We start from the raw sequence: 19,431 nt of genomic DNA on the forward strand, positions 1-19,431 counted from the left end.
AAAAGAATCAACACGCAACGTAGGACAAACCAAAGAGACTACGGACAACTACGATCAGCGATATTAGCGAAGAAAATAATGAAAAGATGTTAGGCGATACGGCGCAATACTCCAACGACAAATGAACGACGATCGCTAAGATCGCTCACGCGGTACACTCACTAAGGTAAGCTAACCAAAGATGATAGGTAAAGAGACAGTTAGGAATTAATCAGAGAAAGTATAGCGAAACGGTAATGCTCAATAACTAAGATAAGAATTGACCATTTAACGGAACACGCTGCTATACAGCGATATTAGACATTTAGGTATTCTAGAAGAGAGAGATAACAAAATAAAGCGACAGTCACTAACAATGCGTAAGTAATAGTCAACCAGTCGCGAAGTTACTTGCAATAAGAGATAGAAAGGGACAAGATGAGAAATAGTAGAGAATAAGATACGAGCCCAGGTGGCTCACGCAGACCAACTGCAAGATAGAGAGAAAGAGAGAGATAAAGATACGATATATTGCAAGTAATCTCGTGGCTTCACGAAATAGAAAAGTAACCTCACTTACGTTAAAAAGAAGATAGAGGAGGCACCGAAGATGCGGTCACAAAAGCGAGAAACTGAATTTACGATACGAGAGATACAAGAGATAGTAATAGCGGTACGATATAGCGATAGCACGTCTTCTTAGAGTGAAAACTGAACGTAGAGTGTCGAGACGAGCGATGATCCGGATTTTCGTCGCGCTGCTGTCACGTGATTCTTCCTCAAATTTGCGTTATTCTAATTGGACCAGCGGGTCGCGTAGGTCTGGTCTACGGATAGGCGGCGATAATCGCTCGTCGCTTGTTTTTCTTCTTCCTCGACGACAGGTATCGAGGTATCGGGACGTCGGAAGGTGGTCGGAGATGTTTACCCCCAGCTGTGCGGTATCGTTGGTGAGAGGGGAGGTCGTGCCGCTCGTGTGTTGCGATATTGAGGTGTGCGATAATATTGCGTCACCGATGTCTTGGACTTGCGACCGACTGTACTTCACTCCTTGCTTTACTGGTACCTCCCCGTTTAGTCTGGTCGAGAAGTGAGTTCACTGAGAAAAATCGTTAGAATGGTCTTAAAAATATGGCGATTGGTGCATTGGATTCGGAATTTAAAATGATGAAACCGGTATTTTTTAATTAATCCGCCATTAAAAATTTCAATAGTTATAAACAAAAAACGAAAAGACAAAAGGGAGTCTCCGTTTTATAGCTATAAATTCAAAAATATAAAAGATAAATGAATTTTGAAAAAAGATCCTAAAAGAGGAGGAAATTTCCGATTGCAATTCACTTTCTGATAAATTAGACTGTTTTTCTTCCAAGTTTCTGAAGCGCTTTGGTGATTTTCATCGATTAGAATGTAGACGAGCTTGTAAACCTTTGAGATTTTCGAATGATTCTGAAAAATTGGAGTCGCCTTTCTTATCATTTTATATTACATGATTACGCAAACTGTAGAATATTTCTCATATTCTCGACTCTTTCAAAACATTATATAATCTCTGATTGTTACACAACGACATTTCTTACACGTACTGGATCATTTATTCGTCGCGGAACAGGAGTATGACCGATGCAACCGTTTCATCCGGGTTACACGATCTGCAACGATTCGGCCGATCAGCCACTTTTATAAAAGCATTCGAAGACTTTGTGCACAAACGTGTGTGATGCGGGTGAAGTCTAGATGAAATTTGCTGAAAAATATATCAAGATTTCTACTACACTTGACGCTCTTTATAGTGGTTTCGATTGTTCGTTTATTCTATGGGTTCCAGTGTATTCTACGTTCCAACTATTGCAATCACATGAACCAAAGTTTCATTCGATCTTTCATATACCTATTATGTTCTACTGAAAAAGATCGTCACAATACACCTGCCAGCTTCCAAAGTCTCACTAAGCAATACCTCGTTAAAAACTTGATTTGTCTGCTTTTCGCATTATAGCTCGTACTAGGTATAATGATTTTATCACGTAACGTGAAAACGGGAATAACAGACGAATCAAATTTTCGTCGCCTGGCTGCTGGGTGTAAATCACTAGACAGACTGGCTCATACGCAGAAGATGGTGTACGTATCTTGATGCGACAAAAGCATTGTGACCTTACGGATTATCTGCTTCCGTATTCACTCGTCGAAAATAGCGAACAGCGTTGCGATGTACGAGAAACTGGTTGATAACCCCTGAAATAAAAAACCGAAAATCCGAAGGTTAAGCTAGGTTGTGAAAAAGTTAAAATTATACTACAGGCTCGTCATATACGTACACTTCCAAACATTTCCAGGTTCAAGGGAGGAAGCACGCCGTCGACCTTGATTATGGCTGGGTTATTGGCCCTTTCCATCATAAGCAATAACGAGCTATGCATCCTAGGCGATTTTCCTACCCACTTGCCATTTAAAATGGATTCCGCTACGCGTTGGCTCTACGGGAGAAATTTAATGCTATCAATGACTCTAATGACTTGCGAAAGTGCAGGTGATAACGACACATCGATCATTTGAGTGAGCTAAGAAAACGGTACGCAAAATTTTTTCATGATTTTTGAAGTACGGTAGAAAAATTCAAACAAGATATTCCCTAAGTATCGAAGGTGTCCATGCCCCAATAAAATGACCGAAGGTGAGCTATCCTGTTTATTATCATTATCATTATCACGATCATTTTCGTTATCGTTGTTGTTAGCATTATTATTATCGTTGCTACATATGTGCCAAACGTACTGCGGTGTCTGGCCATTGGCTTACGGGGCGTTGCCGCAGAACGCAATTGGCTGATCCTTGGAATTTTTCAGTTCAAACGTGTACAAGTATTTCTTCCAATATTGCGAATTGGTTTCATTCGCTGAACTTTGCGATTGGATTCTTCGATCGTAATCCGGGGATCACCGGACTTCACAAATCAGCTGAGCAGTAGCATTAGTGTAGACTTTAAATGAATCCAAGGAATCCAAGGTTGTTCCGTGTGATTCCTGTATGCTTATGATGATTACCCGAATCCTATACGCGCTACCTAATATTTAATAACCAAAAACTGGTAATCCAGTACGTTCTTCGATGCGTATCGACTCACATGTACGCGGCATTCGGTTGAAATATGTCCGAAAAAACTATCAGCCACAGGGTACCGACAAGTTAGAAGAGAAACTGAACAGAATAATGAAAAATTAGCCAAACGGGCTAATTGGTGAATTCGGATCTCCGGTTCGCCTAACAATAGCCCACAATCAGGTGAAATCTTGCGTCCAATAAAGACGTAATGAATGAACCAAACGACCTGATAGTTAATTATTTTATTTCTAATGCTAATTATGTCACATTCAGGATAAATTGTTGATGAAGTACCCTGGAACCCTTGGACATCCGAAATTCCGAGAGGGGACACTTTAGCTAGTAGCGAATAAAATATTTCAGGCATCTTGTCTTTTTATTATTTTTCGAGTTCCAACGGCATCGAGCAGTAAGTCGGCAATGAATTCGAGGAAATTGCGAAATGATGGAATAGCGAAAAGTTTTTAGGTTTCGAATTGAGAGTTGCGCACTTGCGACTCGTAAATATTGAGTTAGATTTTAGTTAAGGAGCTGCAAGCTCGGTAGATTTAAAAATAGCGTAGGTTGCGAATAATTTTCTGTTGTTTAATTTTGTATCGCAAAGAACGAATTTTGAATCAATTTTTTTATTTTTTAACTTCCCGTTTCTCTGATTTCAGAGAAAGTAGGAAGTTATTGTAATCACTCCGAAAGTGAAAAGTTGAGTTCTCACTAGATCTCCACGTTTTGAGGTCCGGATAATCACCTCCGATCATTTTCAAATGGACGTCTGTGTGTGTGTATGTATTTATGCATGTATGTATGTATGGATGTACGAGCGTGATCAATTTTTTGTCCGACGATATCTCGAGAACGAGTAGTTAGATTTTGATGAACTTGGTCTTAATCGACGCACCTCTTTCAGACTTAGACTCGATTAGATTTTGACTGTGATTGGTTTAGCGGTTATTGAATAATTTGAAAAACCAAATACACAAAAATAAAATAAAAATTGTGTCATCTTCGCAACGGATGAACGGATTTGCATGAAAATTGGTATCCGAAGGTGTTTGGGGTCGCTGATCACATATCTGAAGTCACATTTGCAAAATAAAGATTTCACGTAGTAAATATGCTCGAAAAAAATTACAACATCCGGAGTTTGATGAAAATTGAAAAATTCATATTCTTTGGGTCGCTGATCACGAATTATTACCTGCCCGGCTTTCGTTGCCCCCAAACACTACACAAACCGGACTTCCATACAAGCGTGAAGAAAAACAGTGTTTGATACGCCAGGCCAAACTTGCTTCTTGCGTACTACTTGTCTGAAGGCCGCATGAAGCCGAGGCTCAACCTCGGCTTCGTGCTGCCGTCAGACTCGCAGTGCGCAAAACGCTCGTTTGGCCTCTTGTATCGAAATATACTAGTTTCGAGCACAAATAACGGGGAGTTCAAAGGCTGACTCACAGTCAGCCCAAATCCGCTTGTTTATTTTGTATCGCCGCTGTTGTAAAATATATGATTTTATTTAATTTTTGTTAAACAGCGTGTTGTTTTCGAGTGTCTCCCTCTCTCTCTCTCTCTCTCTCTCTCTCTCTGTCTCTTCAAAATCATCCCTCCCCTCTCCGCGATACTGAGATACCGAGTATATTACCCGAGGTTCAGCGAAGATGAAGGTTTCGAAGTGTGTTGACCACGCCAGGCGCCCAACAGAATTTCGCGATATGGTTTGTAAGATAAAATTTTTTCCAGCTTACATCGCGGGCCGCTAAATTATTGTGCGCGCTGTAACTTCTGGGTCACTTCTCCGGGTGGCCGAGGTGCAGTAAAAATCAAAGTCACAACATAAGTCATCCCAGTGAGGATCGCTGACGTACGATTACGATCAGATCGAAGTTGACAAGCATTACAAAACTTGAGTTTTGCCGCACCTGATATAAAGGACTCAACAAGAAAAATTTAAGTCAATTACCGACTGAGCCAAGTAGTCCGCTGGCCAAGCGTACAGAAACAGGTGAATCGTGACTATCATCATGAAGATCATCAACTTGAAGAAATCGATGGAATCAAATTTCCTCTGTATCGCCGTGAAATGCAAAAAAAAAATTTTGACGAATTGTACAGACGACGGACATCAACCGTATGGAAATATATAAATTTTCATCCGTAACAGTTCAATCTTACGTAAGTCATCACGACTCCTCCAAAAATAACGCCCAGCAAATTGCTTGTGGCCACCCCAAAAGCCATACGGCCCACACTCGTCGACAGTCTGTTCGCAAAGCTGAAAATTGTAAAAACCCCATTTGATTTCCTGAAAAGTTTCAATATCTATTGGAAGAAACAAGCGTTTACAAGCTGGCCGCGTAGTAAGAAGAGAATTCATACAATTTATTCGCCACGACATTGATCATCCAAATTACCTGTAATGCTTAATTCCACCTGATACACGGCTGAACTGAATGCACAATCTGTATGATCGTTTCACAAAAACCAAAGTATACATTTGTTTGGTGAAAATGCAACTGCGAAGTAGGAAATGTTGGGAAGCAGGCTTCCAATGACGAATCTACTTACATTAACGTTCTTCTGTAAAATGTGAGGAAAGCTCGTCTACCTTGGAACATGTTTTGCCTGGAGAACTGTAACTTTTTAATACTCCGCGAAAAAATTATGAAATTTACTAAAGAATTTTTCTCGAGATTTCGTTCAACCTGCCAAAAATATTTCAGAGGGAAATTTCAATGTAAATTGGATACTTCCGAACGACGATATTTCTCAATGTCGCATTTTCGCGAGGTACAAACTCGGCAAGTACACTTGGGGACGACGAATCTGAGACGGCTAATTTTTCACACTAGACAGTTATGTTGGCAACACAGAGAAACTTACAACGCCATAGCGCCAACTCAATCTCAATAACTAAGGTTAGATTCGACGGTCAGGGGTTATGTTGTGTTCATTGAGATTGAGTTAGTTTCGCACTTGGCCGACTACGGCGCTGTAGGTTTCTCTGTGTTGCCAACATGACTGTCCAGTGTAAGAACTTAGCCGTCTCAGATTCATTGTCACCAAGTGTACCTTGGGACAAGAGGACAACAGATGTATACGTTGTTACGAATGTTTCTTCCAAAACTTTGAACATATAAAATGGATGAGGTTGATCAGTTCGTGACCCCCACGGCACTCGATCGTGAGGTTACGGACGGAGCGTCAACGAAAAGCTTTGCCGCGCTGGGGACTTGAACTCAAGTCCTCCCGTTTCGCAATCTTGCACGTTATGCGCGACACTACTAGGATCGGCATATGCCGTATAGGTGTGTGTTTCGCTATATTTTTGTAACAAGGGCATCTGAGGTCCCGATTTCGGTGCCTGTGAAGCGTGTGACAAGTGGCGCTTTTTACAAGGGTATGGGCTGCGCATGCGCAGACATGATTATAGCCTCTTTGATACCCATAAGTTACTTTTGCGGACGCCATTTGAAGATCATAGTTACTTTATTTTGGACGCTTCAGAGGCACTCCAAGAGGGACTTTTTCTGCACTCTCTACAAGAAGTGATAGGTGATATTCGTACGAAAAAGCGAAAGTCATCAAGTCGGCAAACTACGTTACTTCCGTCAAAGATTCGCTTTCTTGCTCTGGTAACACAAAGTACTATTTTAATTCCGCTGCGTGCCCGATTTATCATTGATAGATACGGCATATTGAAGAAAAAGTACAGAATCAACCTTACTGTATCGATTCCTGGTGCCTTTCAGCACATTTCTTCACTTCAGTTTCTGTGGTTGCCTTATTGATGTACATGCACACCATATCAAATTTTACAGCGCCGAACCAGGTTAGAACCACAAACGTTATGGTCATGCATATTGCGCCTTGAATTTGAATAATAATAACAGAGTGTGATATGAATAGCATAATATAAATCCAAAGTGGCTCTATTGAAAACGGGTATGCGGTTCTACCGGGCAAGGGCTGATCTTGAATAAGAGGTGATAAAATATATGATACTGGTATGGAAAAGGCCACCACGATAGTTCCCATATGTAGCAATGAACACTTTTTCATGTAGAACTGAAGCGCAGCCAATTCTTCGTCGTTAGCTTCTTTCATGAACGACGTCATTTCGGTTATCAATCCCTGGCAAAAAATTTTACGAATCAAAACACTTCTTTGGAAGCATGACAAAGAATGTGAAACAAGTCTTTCGAGGGTAAGTTTGGTGGAGATGCGTGCAGTTTTCAACAAATAATTTTTAGAACCGGACGTCTTCCTGATTCATTCGATATAGCATGAAAATAGGTAATTTCTGCCGTGAATCACTCAGTGTATGAGCTAGAAATAATTGAATTATGGATAGCCATTCACGTATATTCGTCACGCAAGACACCTTACTGATATGTCAACGAATAGGTTACTTAGTTCTATTGAATGATCCGAAACATCATGCATCTTTATCGAACTCACTGAGTTTAGCTTTTACACAATAGCTACTTTGGGAAGATGAATTACAGTACGGTGTTTGTGGAACTTTGACGTGTCTATAAAACGTCAATATTTCAACGTATCATAGGTGTGACAAATTTGTAAACTGCCGGGGTATGAAAAAGACAGGCAAGATAGAAATTCACTAAATATCTGGAGACGGGAATGCGTGTGAGAGCGAGTAGGTGTAAGGTAAATATGAGCAGCACGCAATTTAGATAAGCAGCTGACATTCCGATTGAATGATGAGATAATCACGATAATTTCACGGAGTCGCTAATAAATGTTGATCGGACATACTTTCGTTTTGTAATACGTTTACACCGTTACACACAATGACCGTCCTCTTCTAATTCGGTTACCGTTAACGTATGAACATAAGAAATTAACCATATTCTTTCACAGCCAGATGGGCAACTTTATGATAAGAGACTTTTTTGCAAAAGCCGACACGTTTACACGTACTTGGCGATGATATTCGACGCTGAAACGGGTTCTGCATCTTAATTATTTTCTGAAGTCAATCTACAGGCGACGATGCATAACTTCGATGTAAAACATAACTACTGGTCTCTGGTGGTGAAAAGTTGCGAAATTGATTACCAAAATATGAGGAGTCAGTAACATGACGAAAGTAACCTCATTCAAATTAAGCAATTCTTTCCCTAATTCAAGCTACTATTGACAACTTGTAGATTAATAAGAGAAGTGTGTTACAAAGAAAAGTGAGGAAGTGTTCGGGGTCACCGTGTCAGTATAATTGGTAACGGTAAAACTTGCCAGTCGTTTTGTACTACATGGAGAAAAGGTTTCAAACGTTCTCACAATTTAAAACGACTACAATTATGACCACGGAATTTCCCTCCGCTTGGAATGCAAGATGCACGTCTATTGTCAGAAAATCAAACATCGGCCCGTAACTCATTTTCTTTCAACATAAATTAGTGAGATACATAAGATTTGATTATACTCAACATGAAGGCGAGTTTCCTCGATGTAGCAGATACCGGTATACAGTATCAGACTACCGACTGCTATCATGTCTGTGCTACCGATGAACATGTCAAGGCGGCTTTCCATGTTTTCGAGCGTTCCAAGTATCATTGTTGGAAACGTTACAACTATATGAGCTAGCGACAAGAGCGTCAAACTCCGACGTCTTATGACTTCGCTACGCTTCGCATCAGGAGCTAGCGGCCATAGCAATATCAAGGTCGATAGAACTCTTGCCAGGCGAAGCGACGTATCTACCGACAGGGTCTTCATCACTACTTCTTTCTGTCTAACTTTCTCTGGATTTAAAATTCTTCTAAGGGTGGTGAGGAGCCACCGATGGATTATTCTGTTCCAATTTTCAAATAGACTTGACGTGAGCTAATGGATACCGGTGCCGTAACCAATGGGCGCCAAGCGTCGGTACAAGTAAGAACTCAGGGAATACTTAATCGGTAATATCGTATGAAAACCCGAGCCGTCCACCGTAAATCATTATCGAGATAAAGTGGCACCGACGTACGTTGAGGACCCTTATTAAAATTACCTTCGCGAAAATACTGCGAGGATACGGGTCATCAGCCAATTTCGGTACGTGTGGTCCACACAGCACAAGATGTGACAAAATTTGACAGAAACATTGCAACTGTTATGTCAATGCTCGAGTAAATTTTCAACGCCCCTGTGGTTCTTTAATCTGTGACAACCTATTCGCCACATTTTTGTTCGAGCTACCAGTGTTTCGGGTATCGGCGTTATCCGAATAACCCGGATCCGCCGGATCCAACGCTTCGAATTCGGACATACGAACTGTTCGGATAGTTCGACTAGGTACGTGAATTCCTGGGTATTCGAACTATCCGAACTATTCGAAAAGGTAGGTCTCATCTATTCGGATACTTAAATTATCCGAGTCATCCGAACAGTCCTGTTTGCTTCGTAGGGTTCGAGTCAAAATTTTTTTACTACAAGTAATACAGGTACGCATTTGTTATAACCACTGTTATCTGTTCGTTCTTGAAAATTGCTGTCAATTCACTGCAGATGTCTTTTTACACAGAAGCGAAGCAGGAGTGCAATTTCTGTACCGTAGAGTGGAATTGCCAGACATTTCGTACGAATTCGACAACTAACTCACAACCTTATAAAACTTTTTTTGCAAAAATACGCAATTGTTTCTCAATATACCTGGATACGCGGTATAAACGTAATATATTCGCAAGTTTTGCACGAATTTTTATGGATTTGTTGTCCATCGATAGAGATTTATCGATCGTCCGTATGCAAAATGGAAGATTGAATAGAGTTATTCGATAATTACTAATAGATAAAGGAATTGAGTTAAACTTTATCTGAATTTCACATCTTTCGTCGAATATTCTTTGAGCCGGTAAAACGACGGTACGGACAATGCTTAATTTCACTAATCAATTTAATTCAAATCATTATTTCACGGCTAACAATTTAAGATTTCAAATCTTTCGGAGAGATGAAATGCACACAAGTGACGTTTTATGTAAAAAAATTCGTGTAAAAAGCAAATTCGACGCAGTAAGAATAATATTCACAAAATTTGTATTCGTTCCTAATAATTCGTTCCATCGAATCGCCTTTTCCATCATGTCCTCAATGCTAAATAATACAGAATTTCAAATAATCGGAAGAACGAGAGTTCCCGTTGAACTGATATAAGTTTCGAGAAATTGAAGTAGTTTTCACGCGAGCATTTTGAGTTCTTGGTGCATCCCCAGACGGTATAACAAATGTTGCGAGCGATGCGTTCGTTCCAAGTTCGAACCCCGTACGTTAATTAATTTACATTTTCTCATTTCGACGTTGTTATATTCCGATTTTTGACGTTGAAAAATTTTTCAAACGGACCTTTACGTTCATGCGAATCCGGGAAATCTCTCGGTACAGCGTCGACGATGTCTCGGAAACCGATCAATAGAGTTTTATGAAAATTGAAGGAGAATGACCCGTCAATTCCTTCTCTGGTCAGACATCGGGACCGAATTACGCAAAGAATAGGGATGGTGAACCATTTTTCGCGGTTGAGATACGTGGACTTCAATATTTGGAGATCAGGGCACCCCCTTAAGGGATCGTCTCAGTGTGAAATTTTCAAAAAATTGTTTTTTTTTTTTTGCATTATCGTATAGTATACACTGTTCTAAACATTCTCTCAAATTTTTAAATCGAAATTCAAATTATTACGGTCGCTACAGCGTTTCTTGTAGAAAGGGAACGGGTTTTCTACCTGCGCGAGTACTAAGGTGCTTAGGTTCTATAACCTTGCAGAATAAACTGTCCAAGCATTTCAGTTCGTTTTTGACATCCACCACGGATAGACGTACGAGAGAAACCCCCAAGAAAAAAATCAAGACCTGGCATCGCCGATTGATCGTAAGTAAACGATTTATATAAACTTTTCCAACTTCAATCTTTAAACGCGTTTTTCTCAGAATGGTGTTTTTCAAAACGGTTTCCACTCTCAAAGGAAGAGTTTTAAAGATATCTAGTTCCAATTCGTCATTCAAACGTCACTCTTTATCGCGCTATGGAAGCTTTTTTTTTTTTTTGAAAACTTCCTATTTTTTTTACGAAAAACTGTCGAAAAAAAGGGCCACATTCGACACTTTTTGTTCAAACCGCCGCCATTTTGTCAAATTTGAAAAAAAAAACCCTCCATAGCGCGATAGCGACTTTCCTACAGATCAATAATCTTTTTGAAATTTTTTTTCAGATCAAAATTGCGGCCGTCAACGTGGAAACCGTGCAGCACCTTTTTTTTTCACGTGAAATTACAACAATTTATACAACAATGATGCACTCAATAAATAAACTTTAAAAAAATCATTTTGTATTCTTCATAAACCTATTTATTTATGAAAAAAAAACCGGACCGATTAGTTTATTTGAACATTAAAAAAAAAATTCGCGAAAATCAGTGATTTTTCGGAGGGTCACACTGAGACGATCCCTTAAGGGACGGATGTAACTCCGTTATAATATTCGTAGAATAAAACAACATAGATATCACGAGTAATGTTCATCGTAACGTTAATCAACGTCCTAATAATTCCTTGTACCGGAATTGGCGCCCATTCGACATTGTATATGAAAATCAACGTAAGTGTTTTCTGTTTAAATATTCACCAGCTACTTACTCGATATTCGAGGATTACAAAATCCGGTCCAAATACTCCGAAATCTATCGGTCGTACGGTAACTTTAATTCACAGTAAACACGTGAGAGAAATGAAACTCAACGTCTGCTGATCCGTTCTTTCCTACTCCGACGATGAGCAGGCAATGAATCTTATTTACCGTTTAGTTCTTCGCTAACTGTAAGGAATATCTGCGTCGTGTCCCACGCAGCGGAAAGCCTTTCGATTCCAACAAGGTAGGGATCGCCGATTCCTGGCTAACTATTGGTTGAAACAAGTATGCGGAGGGGGCCTTTTGTTTCGCAGACTTGAAGCGAAGGATATAATGTCTGTAACACAATAAACAAGCCACGCCTAGTCTTGAATCAAACCGGTGATAATTAACGATTAAACGAACTTACCTAAGTGAAGTTCAATCGTGATTGTATTTTGCGCCTCTTCCTTCGGAGATCAAATTGTAGTACCCCTCACTTGCCTCATTTGTCGCCACAAGTTTTATAGCAAGCTTTTCTCCCGGGTTGCCATGCAACCCATAACCTGCTCCGTTGTTTATTCTCATTTTTTTAAAGTTCTATTTTCTAAGCCGTAACTGATATATTTTGGGTATCTCATACGAGATTAATGGGTGGGCGGGACTGATCTCTTCGGAAGAGGCGCTCATACAATCACGATTGAACTTCACTTAGGTAAGTTCGTTTAATCGTTAATTATCCCGTACGTATGAGGACCCTGTCAACTCATATCTCGACACGTGTCTGTCTTCGCGCAACATTGATCTTTTTTCTTTGTAAGTTTTAATGTCACCTTCGACCCGTTATATTCTATGTCGTTCTCATATAGCAGCATTAACGCGTTAGGTTAGGTGTTATCGCTCGATAAGTCTTATCCCTGTTCGGGCTTAAAACAAGCGGTTGATGGGAAATCAACTTTCATACAATGTACTAATTTTATGGTAACTTTTGCTACCAGGTCTGAAGTATTTCTTGGAAAGAAACCAGGGGATTTTAAAGGAGATTGACGGATCGCGGGGTTACGGACTTTTTGAATTTGCGTCGTCACATCGTTCAGGCGACTTGGCATTTCTGATCTGCCTTCGATGCGGTCCTTGTTACAATGTCTTGTAAACGTAAATGAATTTCTTCACTTTCGCGTCGATGATCTATACAACGAATTTCATTATTTCTTTCATGTGCAGATTGTAGTAGTAGTAGTTGTTGTTGTTATTGTTGTTGTTGAAACTGTCGAATGATTTTTGTTCAAGGTGTAGTGATCGGTTTTGGGGCTACGTTTCGACTGACGTTGATGGAATTAAATCCTCAGTAGTTTCTTGTGGCGAAGACTTAATCGTAGCTATTTCGAGTGCAGTTCCCAACAAGCGATAAGAAGATAGTGTACACGGAATGGTGTACGAATCGAATATTTTCAAAATTCACCATCACTGCTTTAAAATCGAAATTCCACTTCTGACACCAATGTGACGATGTTGTGTTACTTTGAATAAAGTGGTCCGTCGATCAACAAAGCCAATGCGGTGAAACACAGAAATTATCGTTAAACGATGTATTTTGCGTAGTGCATCGAAATGCGTGTACTGTTTTTCAAGTCTGGAGCTTGACTGTTTTTTTGGCATTTTCGTACGCCGGAAACGTCGAATCACACGAGCCGTCACATCGGGCTCTAAGGGCAATAAAAGCCCTTCTGGTCACCGAAGAAAACAGGCGAAACTGCTTCAGGAGAGCATTGCGCGTGGGCAATAAATACTCGAGGAAAACGACCGGGAGATGAAGAATCAGGTCACCGGTCGGGACGTGCATTTCTGCAATTGTCAAACAAGTTACACTAACGACTTTGCATAGGTTCCCGCTCGGACCACATGCGCCAAGTATTCATCCATACTATGGATGTGCGGCTAATCGATCTAGGTATCATACGATTAGCAAAACGATTTATTAGAACAATCGATCAATTGTTTGATCGAAAAATCGAGTGTTTGAAATGGCGGAATAGTCAAGTAGTCGAAACAACGAGTAATCGAAACAACCGATTAACTAGATAGTCGATAAACCGATCAACCGTTACGATCGATTGTCGAAACGATTGATGGAAAAATAAGTTTAATCGAAACAATCGATTAATCGATCGATTAAAGAGACGATTATTCAAAATGGCTGAATGATCAGTTGTTCGAAGAAACGATCAATCGGAACAACCAATCAACTAAATAATCGAAAAATCTAATAACCGAGCGGACCGATTTATCTATCAATCGTACGGCCATCATTCTTATTCACGGAGCTGTAACGACGCTCTCTAACATTCCGATTCCCAAGCACGTTCCTTGACCCGGTAGCCCCGAAACCGGGAAGTTACACAGCGTCCGTGCGCTTTCTAGCTAGAAGCCTCCCATTGTTTCAACTTGTTATTAGCAGTTTGGCGATGAGCTGGGTTTCGGGCAAGATGACGCGGCATCTCCTCGGTCGGTAATGCTGGACCCTGTCATGGCGGCGGTGATCAATTCGGGCGGCGCCGATTACGCCATTCCTTTTTCCGACCGTCGCCTCGAGCAGGAAGTTGCGAGAATGTCACGGCGAAGGAGACGCAGGAAGTAAAATCAATCGAGTCGCGTGCCGGCCGCTGGAAATGAACGCGGGCTCGGATTTCGTTCCGCTTCCTTCCCCATTTATCGACGGCACTTGTTACTTTTTCTCCGGTTCTCATTATCAGCTGCTGGTATGTAACCAGCGGTCGATAATTTCTTGAAAATTAATTCCTAACCTAGTTTTACTTCGATTTTCGGAATCTCGTCCGAGTACGATGGTGCAATAAGAAAAGTATCATTCAAATACAGTTTAATCGGTATCTCTGATGGGAAAATCTTTGCATCCTCCTCTTATCATCACCTCGCTATCTCGATTTCCATATTCTGTCAGTAGATTGATCCCTAAGCTGCTACAGCTTCTCACTACATCTGCTAATTTTAAACTGCAGCTAGCCGGTCTCTCAGATCCTTACTCCCATACACGCACCCTTAAGTCATTTTACATTCGGCCCACACTTAAATACACTTGAAGTCCTTCAATCAAACTAAGCCTATGCCTTTACCATCCAACGAATAATTTCTCTTTCAAATTTTCTCGCAGTATTCGTCGTATCCTTTACAACGAATCAAGTGTGTGATCAATCACTGTACTCCTTCTATATTAGGTTCCTTCACACGTCATCCACTCCGTAACATCTTCTCACTATTATTCCAATAAAATTTTTACAACTAATTACCAACTCTGAAAGTCGATAATAAAGGAAAAAAAAAATCAAGACTCATTTTTCAACATACTTTTCACTATTTTCACACGGTCGAAACACTATTCGAGATTAGATAAATATTTTACGAAAAGTCTTCACAACAATTGATACAGTGTTTAACGATGAAAAAATCCAACCTGTTACAATTTCTTAGAACTTATGAGAAAATATAATCTCATTTCCATTTTTTCGCAAATTTCACCTCGAAATTATTATTCTTCAGTGAATCACTACAGAAGATTCTCAAGACACAGTCTGTAAAATCTCCATCAGTAGTCAAAAAGTTTTCAAAATACGTCAAATTACTCGTACTGCATTTGTGAAATCAGAGTGTTAAAACTTTGGTACAAATTTCGAAGTACGGTTCGAAGAAATGTGTGGCAAACTCTGGAAGCTGTTACTTTTGAAATAAAAAGAGACGAAAAAACATTAATCACCATTTGTTTTGAAAAGATGAGGCAATCCCAAAATCTTGCAATTAAATTATAGCAAAATCAAAATTTTTCTTCGCCAATTCAGAGATGTCAGTAAAACAACGAAAGAAAGTCGTCAAACGTTCCAGACTGTACAAGTAATACGAAACACTCTCTAGAAACAATGAAATTGATTTCGCTGTGGATTATTTTTTTCCACACATTACAATTTTCGACAAGACTGACTCTTAAAATTACTCATAAGATCGTAGAGGATTTTGGAGTGAACGAAGAACATAGAATGAAAGAAGAGAAAACAAGTCCAAGTATCGTCAAATTTAGTAAAGTCATCGGTATAAATATTGAGAGAACATTTGTTTTTCAACACAGTGTAGGTACGAATAAGTTACGGATTCGAAATTTCAAAGTTCTCCGAACATGCGAAGACCAACGCGATTATTCCAATTTTCGGATGATCCGGGATCCGGTAAATCGTCGAGCGAGTTGGCCGGTGGCTGAGGTGATAAATAACAGTTGGCGGTAGAAGTTTGCGCATAAATTATGATGCCTTCACCGCCGGCCATAATGGCTCGGAAAAGTTTTTTGACTTTTGCATGCTCGGGCAGCTGCGATCCATTTCGGGCGAAAATCGATGCCGAAGAGCATGCAAGCCGTCAGACGTGACGGAGTACGTTGCTTGTTTTATCATGCGCGTGAGAAAAATTTTTGCACCCTCTAATCTTGAATGATTTCAAGGGAGAAATAAAACGAGAAAGTAAAACGACAAAAAGAAACTACCGACTCTCCACTTTTCCCCGGCCATAAGGTAAATTCCATTAGTTCCGAGGATCGGAGAAAAAAAGGAAGATGGGGGGGGCGGGGGAGGGGGGGGGGGGGGGGGAATAAAAAGTACCTAACGAAGTATAAGAGAGAGAGAGAGAGGGAGGGAAAAGGTGAACCTGTCATTCGATTCGCGCGAAGTGAGTAAGCGATAAAACTTTTCTTCCAAAAGTTCTTCAATATTCATATCCCTAAATATTTGCCCGAGCGCCGAAATCTTTCGCGCTGTCTGCATTATAGATAAATATATGTATGTACAGTATTATTGCATAATACCAATTAGGAAGCGGCACCCTTCGAAACTTTCTAATTCGTTGTGCAATGCCGACGAGACGGATCATATTCGCAACGCCGTCGTTATTTGTTCGATAAAAGTTGTAAAACATTGATAAATCCTTTGTTTCCGAACGATATTATTATACACGCCTGTATTTGTAATACGGCATACCACACCCACCGCTTTGTTTCAGCCTTCGTTACAGAACAAAGTCGAGACAAACGAATAATCGCCATTCTCCAGCCGAATTCCGTTTCAATTTTCTCTCTCCATTGCCGCCTAAAGGTTTACGGGTATAAGATGTATATCGAATAAAATTTACACAGGAACAAAGAATGGGCATGAAAAAAAAAAAAAAAAAAAATAGTCAAATTACAAGTCACGCTTTGAAATTCTGCAATAATTGATCATCGCTCGCTGTTTTACTTTTACAAGTTCATTCGCTCGTTTGACGTCAATTTATTCATCTTCTCATCGATTCTCAGACGATCTTGAATCTATAAAAACTGACATTCTATCACGTATGATATTATCGCTCAGGTTAAGTCAATTAGTTTCGCTAAGATTTTTCGCTCCCGTTGTCACGAAGTGCGGACGATATTATTGTACATGTCACGATCAGATATTTTACACGAGGACTTGGAGATATCCATTCCTCGACTATTTCTAGAACATTCTGAAATAGATATTCCGAAAGCTGTCCGCGGTTTCTAGGGCAATTTGTAGGATGACCTCAGTTGGCACCTGAACACCTTACGGACTGGAGTCTCCCGGAATCGCAGAATCACCGTGGAAGTTGTACTGTACTTCAAATTGAGTCTCAGGTACACCCGTATCGTAGTAATTTTGAGAAAAAATATCCCTGATTCTCGATCATGAAATATACCCGATACGTTTGTTGAAAAAGCGCGGAAATCGAAGTCAACTAGCAATATTCAGCAATTTACTGTAAAATTGATATTAATTTAAATAAGAGTGAACAATTTCACGATGGTAAATATTTTCGACAGAAAGTAGAAAGAAAATTTCGAGTGACAGCGAATCTTAAATATACCAGGATTTCGCTGGAGTTGATTAAAATTTGTGCGCTACTGGCGACTCTCACGGCGAATTCCTGATTTCCCGATTTCTGCAATCCTGCAAATTGGCGTTGCCTCGCGAAACAGTTCCCGATACAATTAAATGACGGAACGCGAAGACTGCGAATTTTTTCAAGCCAGCAACAATCCGGGGTTACGTTCAATCTTACCGAATATAAACGCACACCTCACCTTCCTTTTTGTGGGTCCCTCTGTTTCACCCTTCCGAGGTAGGGGGTTGGTTCTCGGTTCAATACCAGCCCCGCTGAATCTCGATATGTAAACGCTTAAAGGCACGTCCACACCGTTCTGGGAGTTTCGCCCCTAGGCTTAAAGACTGTAATTATAAGCTGCCTAAATATGCTTTACATTAAGAATGACCAAAAATAATGGATGTTCGATTATATGAATTATTTCTTACCCGTTCATCGAGTGTAATGAAATATTTTTCAAACTCGATTAATCGAACGACTAAATTATTTTACCTAACAATCGATTTTTGCGATTGAATTATCAATTATTATCATTTTCTTGCTTACTGAGTAGGTACCTGTTTGATATAAAAAGTGAAAGATAAATGTATACATTCACCTGAAATTGAAAAATATCAGTAATGAAACTATAAATTATCAAAAAACTTTTTCGCTGTTAAAACTGTGTACTGAAATTTACGAAATTTTCCTTTCACATGCACCGTTTCAAATAAAATACGAAATAATCGATTAACCGACTAATTTTTACTGATTTAACCGAGTCGTATTCGATTACTTTTTTGGTTACTTTTTACTCGATTAATCGATGCATCGATTATTTTTAGCTCATTGGCCATCGCTAACTTTATATTGGCAGAACGATCTCAAACTTTGAATTCAACTTGAAATAACGGCGCCAGGTTCTATAGAATTTATTTTGGTTCGGTGTTATTATTTTTTTTTTTTAATTTTTCACTGACTTCAAGAAAGGTATCGCTTTTGTTTATACTTACACATGTGGTTACAATTTTGTATAGCAATTCAAACGACACGCCTGCACCAGCTGATTAGTGTCGACGGGATGAGTTACGATCGTTTTTCAGACTCGCCAGAGGGTCCGGTTAATTGATCATTGTTGAAACCAGTGAGCTTATGCCAGCCGTTGAGATATTGCGAAATCACTCGAATGCTCCGAATCCTGAAGGATTATGAGGTAATATTTGAGGAAATCTATTGGAAACTTCGGACCTCCTCGTGCAATTTTCGAAAAATATCCTTCCATCATCATGTAATTAATTGAAATATTAAGATGAAATCTGTGCAAATATATTCAAAAAACTTTGACCTTGAAGTAATCATCGTGTGTGAAGTACCCGAAAATTGTTAAAAACATCGGGTGAAACGATCAACATGATCGATCCATTGAAATTTCGTTTAACCCTTGGGTTACACACTTGGGTCAAAATGATGCCCCGTCATCTTCACTGTAAATTCCATGTGAAAAATATCGGAAACAATTTGGTTCGATCCAAGATAAACGATGAAATATCGTAAAGATCGTTAATCCATAAATTTACCAAAAATTTAGTTGCACTAAAATAAATACCTGTTTTCATCGTTCAGTATCGCCATATTTTTTTTTTCAAATATCCGTCTCTTGTGCAATTTTCAGCACAAGATATTGCAACTTCGGTGAGTTATAATTTTCCGAGTAAAATGACCCATTCTCTGGTGATTTCTTAATTTATGAATTTTCTTTTCGTATTCAAAATTTCATTTTGCCAAAAATAACCGATCCGCTTTGTAATGTAACAGTCAAAGAGAATCCCA

The 19,431-nt window shown here is 39.7% G+C and overlaps 1 protein-coding gene across 4 annotated transcripts; it reads right to left on the reverse strand.

Annotated features, from left to right (window-relative positions):
• Positions 1–1,765: 1,765 nt before the first annotated feature.
• On the reverse strand, positions 1,766–11,885 carry LOC124179939 (odorant receptor Or2-like). Of its 4 annotated transcripts, XM_046564823.1 has the most exons (8): positions 11,718–11,885; positions 8,530–8,896; positions 7,035–7,209; positions 6,803–6,944; positions 5,251–5,350; positions 5,039–5,143; positions 2,301–2,459; positions 1,766–2,217 (listed from the first exon to the last, which is right to left on the reverse strand). In XM_046564823.1, the coding sequence occupies exons 2-8, from the start codon at positions 8,818–8,820 to the stop codon at positions 2,161–2,163; spliced, it is 1,029 nt and encodes a 342-aa protein (XP_046420779.1). In that variant the 5' UTR covers positions 8,821–8,896; positions 11,718–11,885; the 3' UTR covers positions 1,766–2,160. The 4 variants fall into 4 exon arrangements, with proteins under 4 accessions (XP_046420779.1, XP_046420776.1, XP_046420778.1 ...); XM_046564820.1 differs by having other exon boundaries at positions 6,803–7,209; XM_046564822.1 differs by having other exon boundaries at positions 6,803–7,209; positions 8,530–8,917.
• Between the last annotated feature and the right edge of the window lie 7,546 nt (positions 11,886–19,431).

This window comes from Neodiprion fabricii, chromosome 4, assembly GCF_021155785.1.
Source record: "Neodiprion fabricii isolate iyNeoFabr1 chromosome 4, iyNeoFabr1.1, whole genome shotgun sequence".
Lineage (NCBI taxonomy): Eukaryota > Metazoa > Arthropoda > Insecta > Hymenoptera > Diprionidae > Neodiprion > Neodiprion fabricii.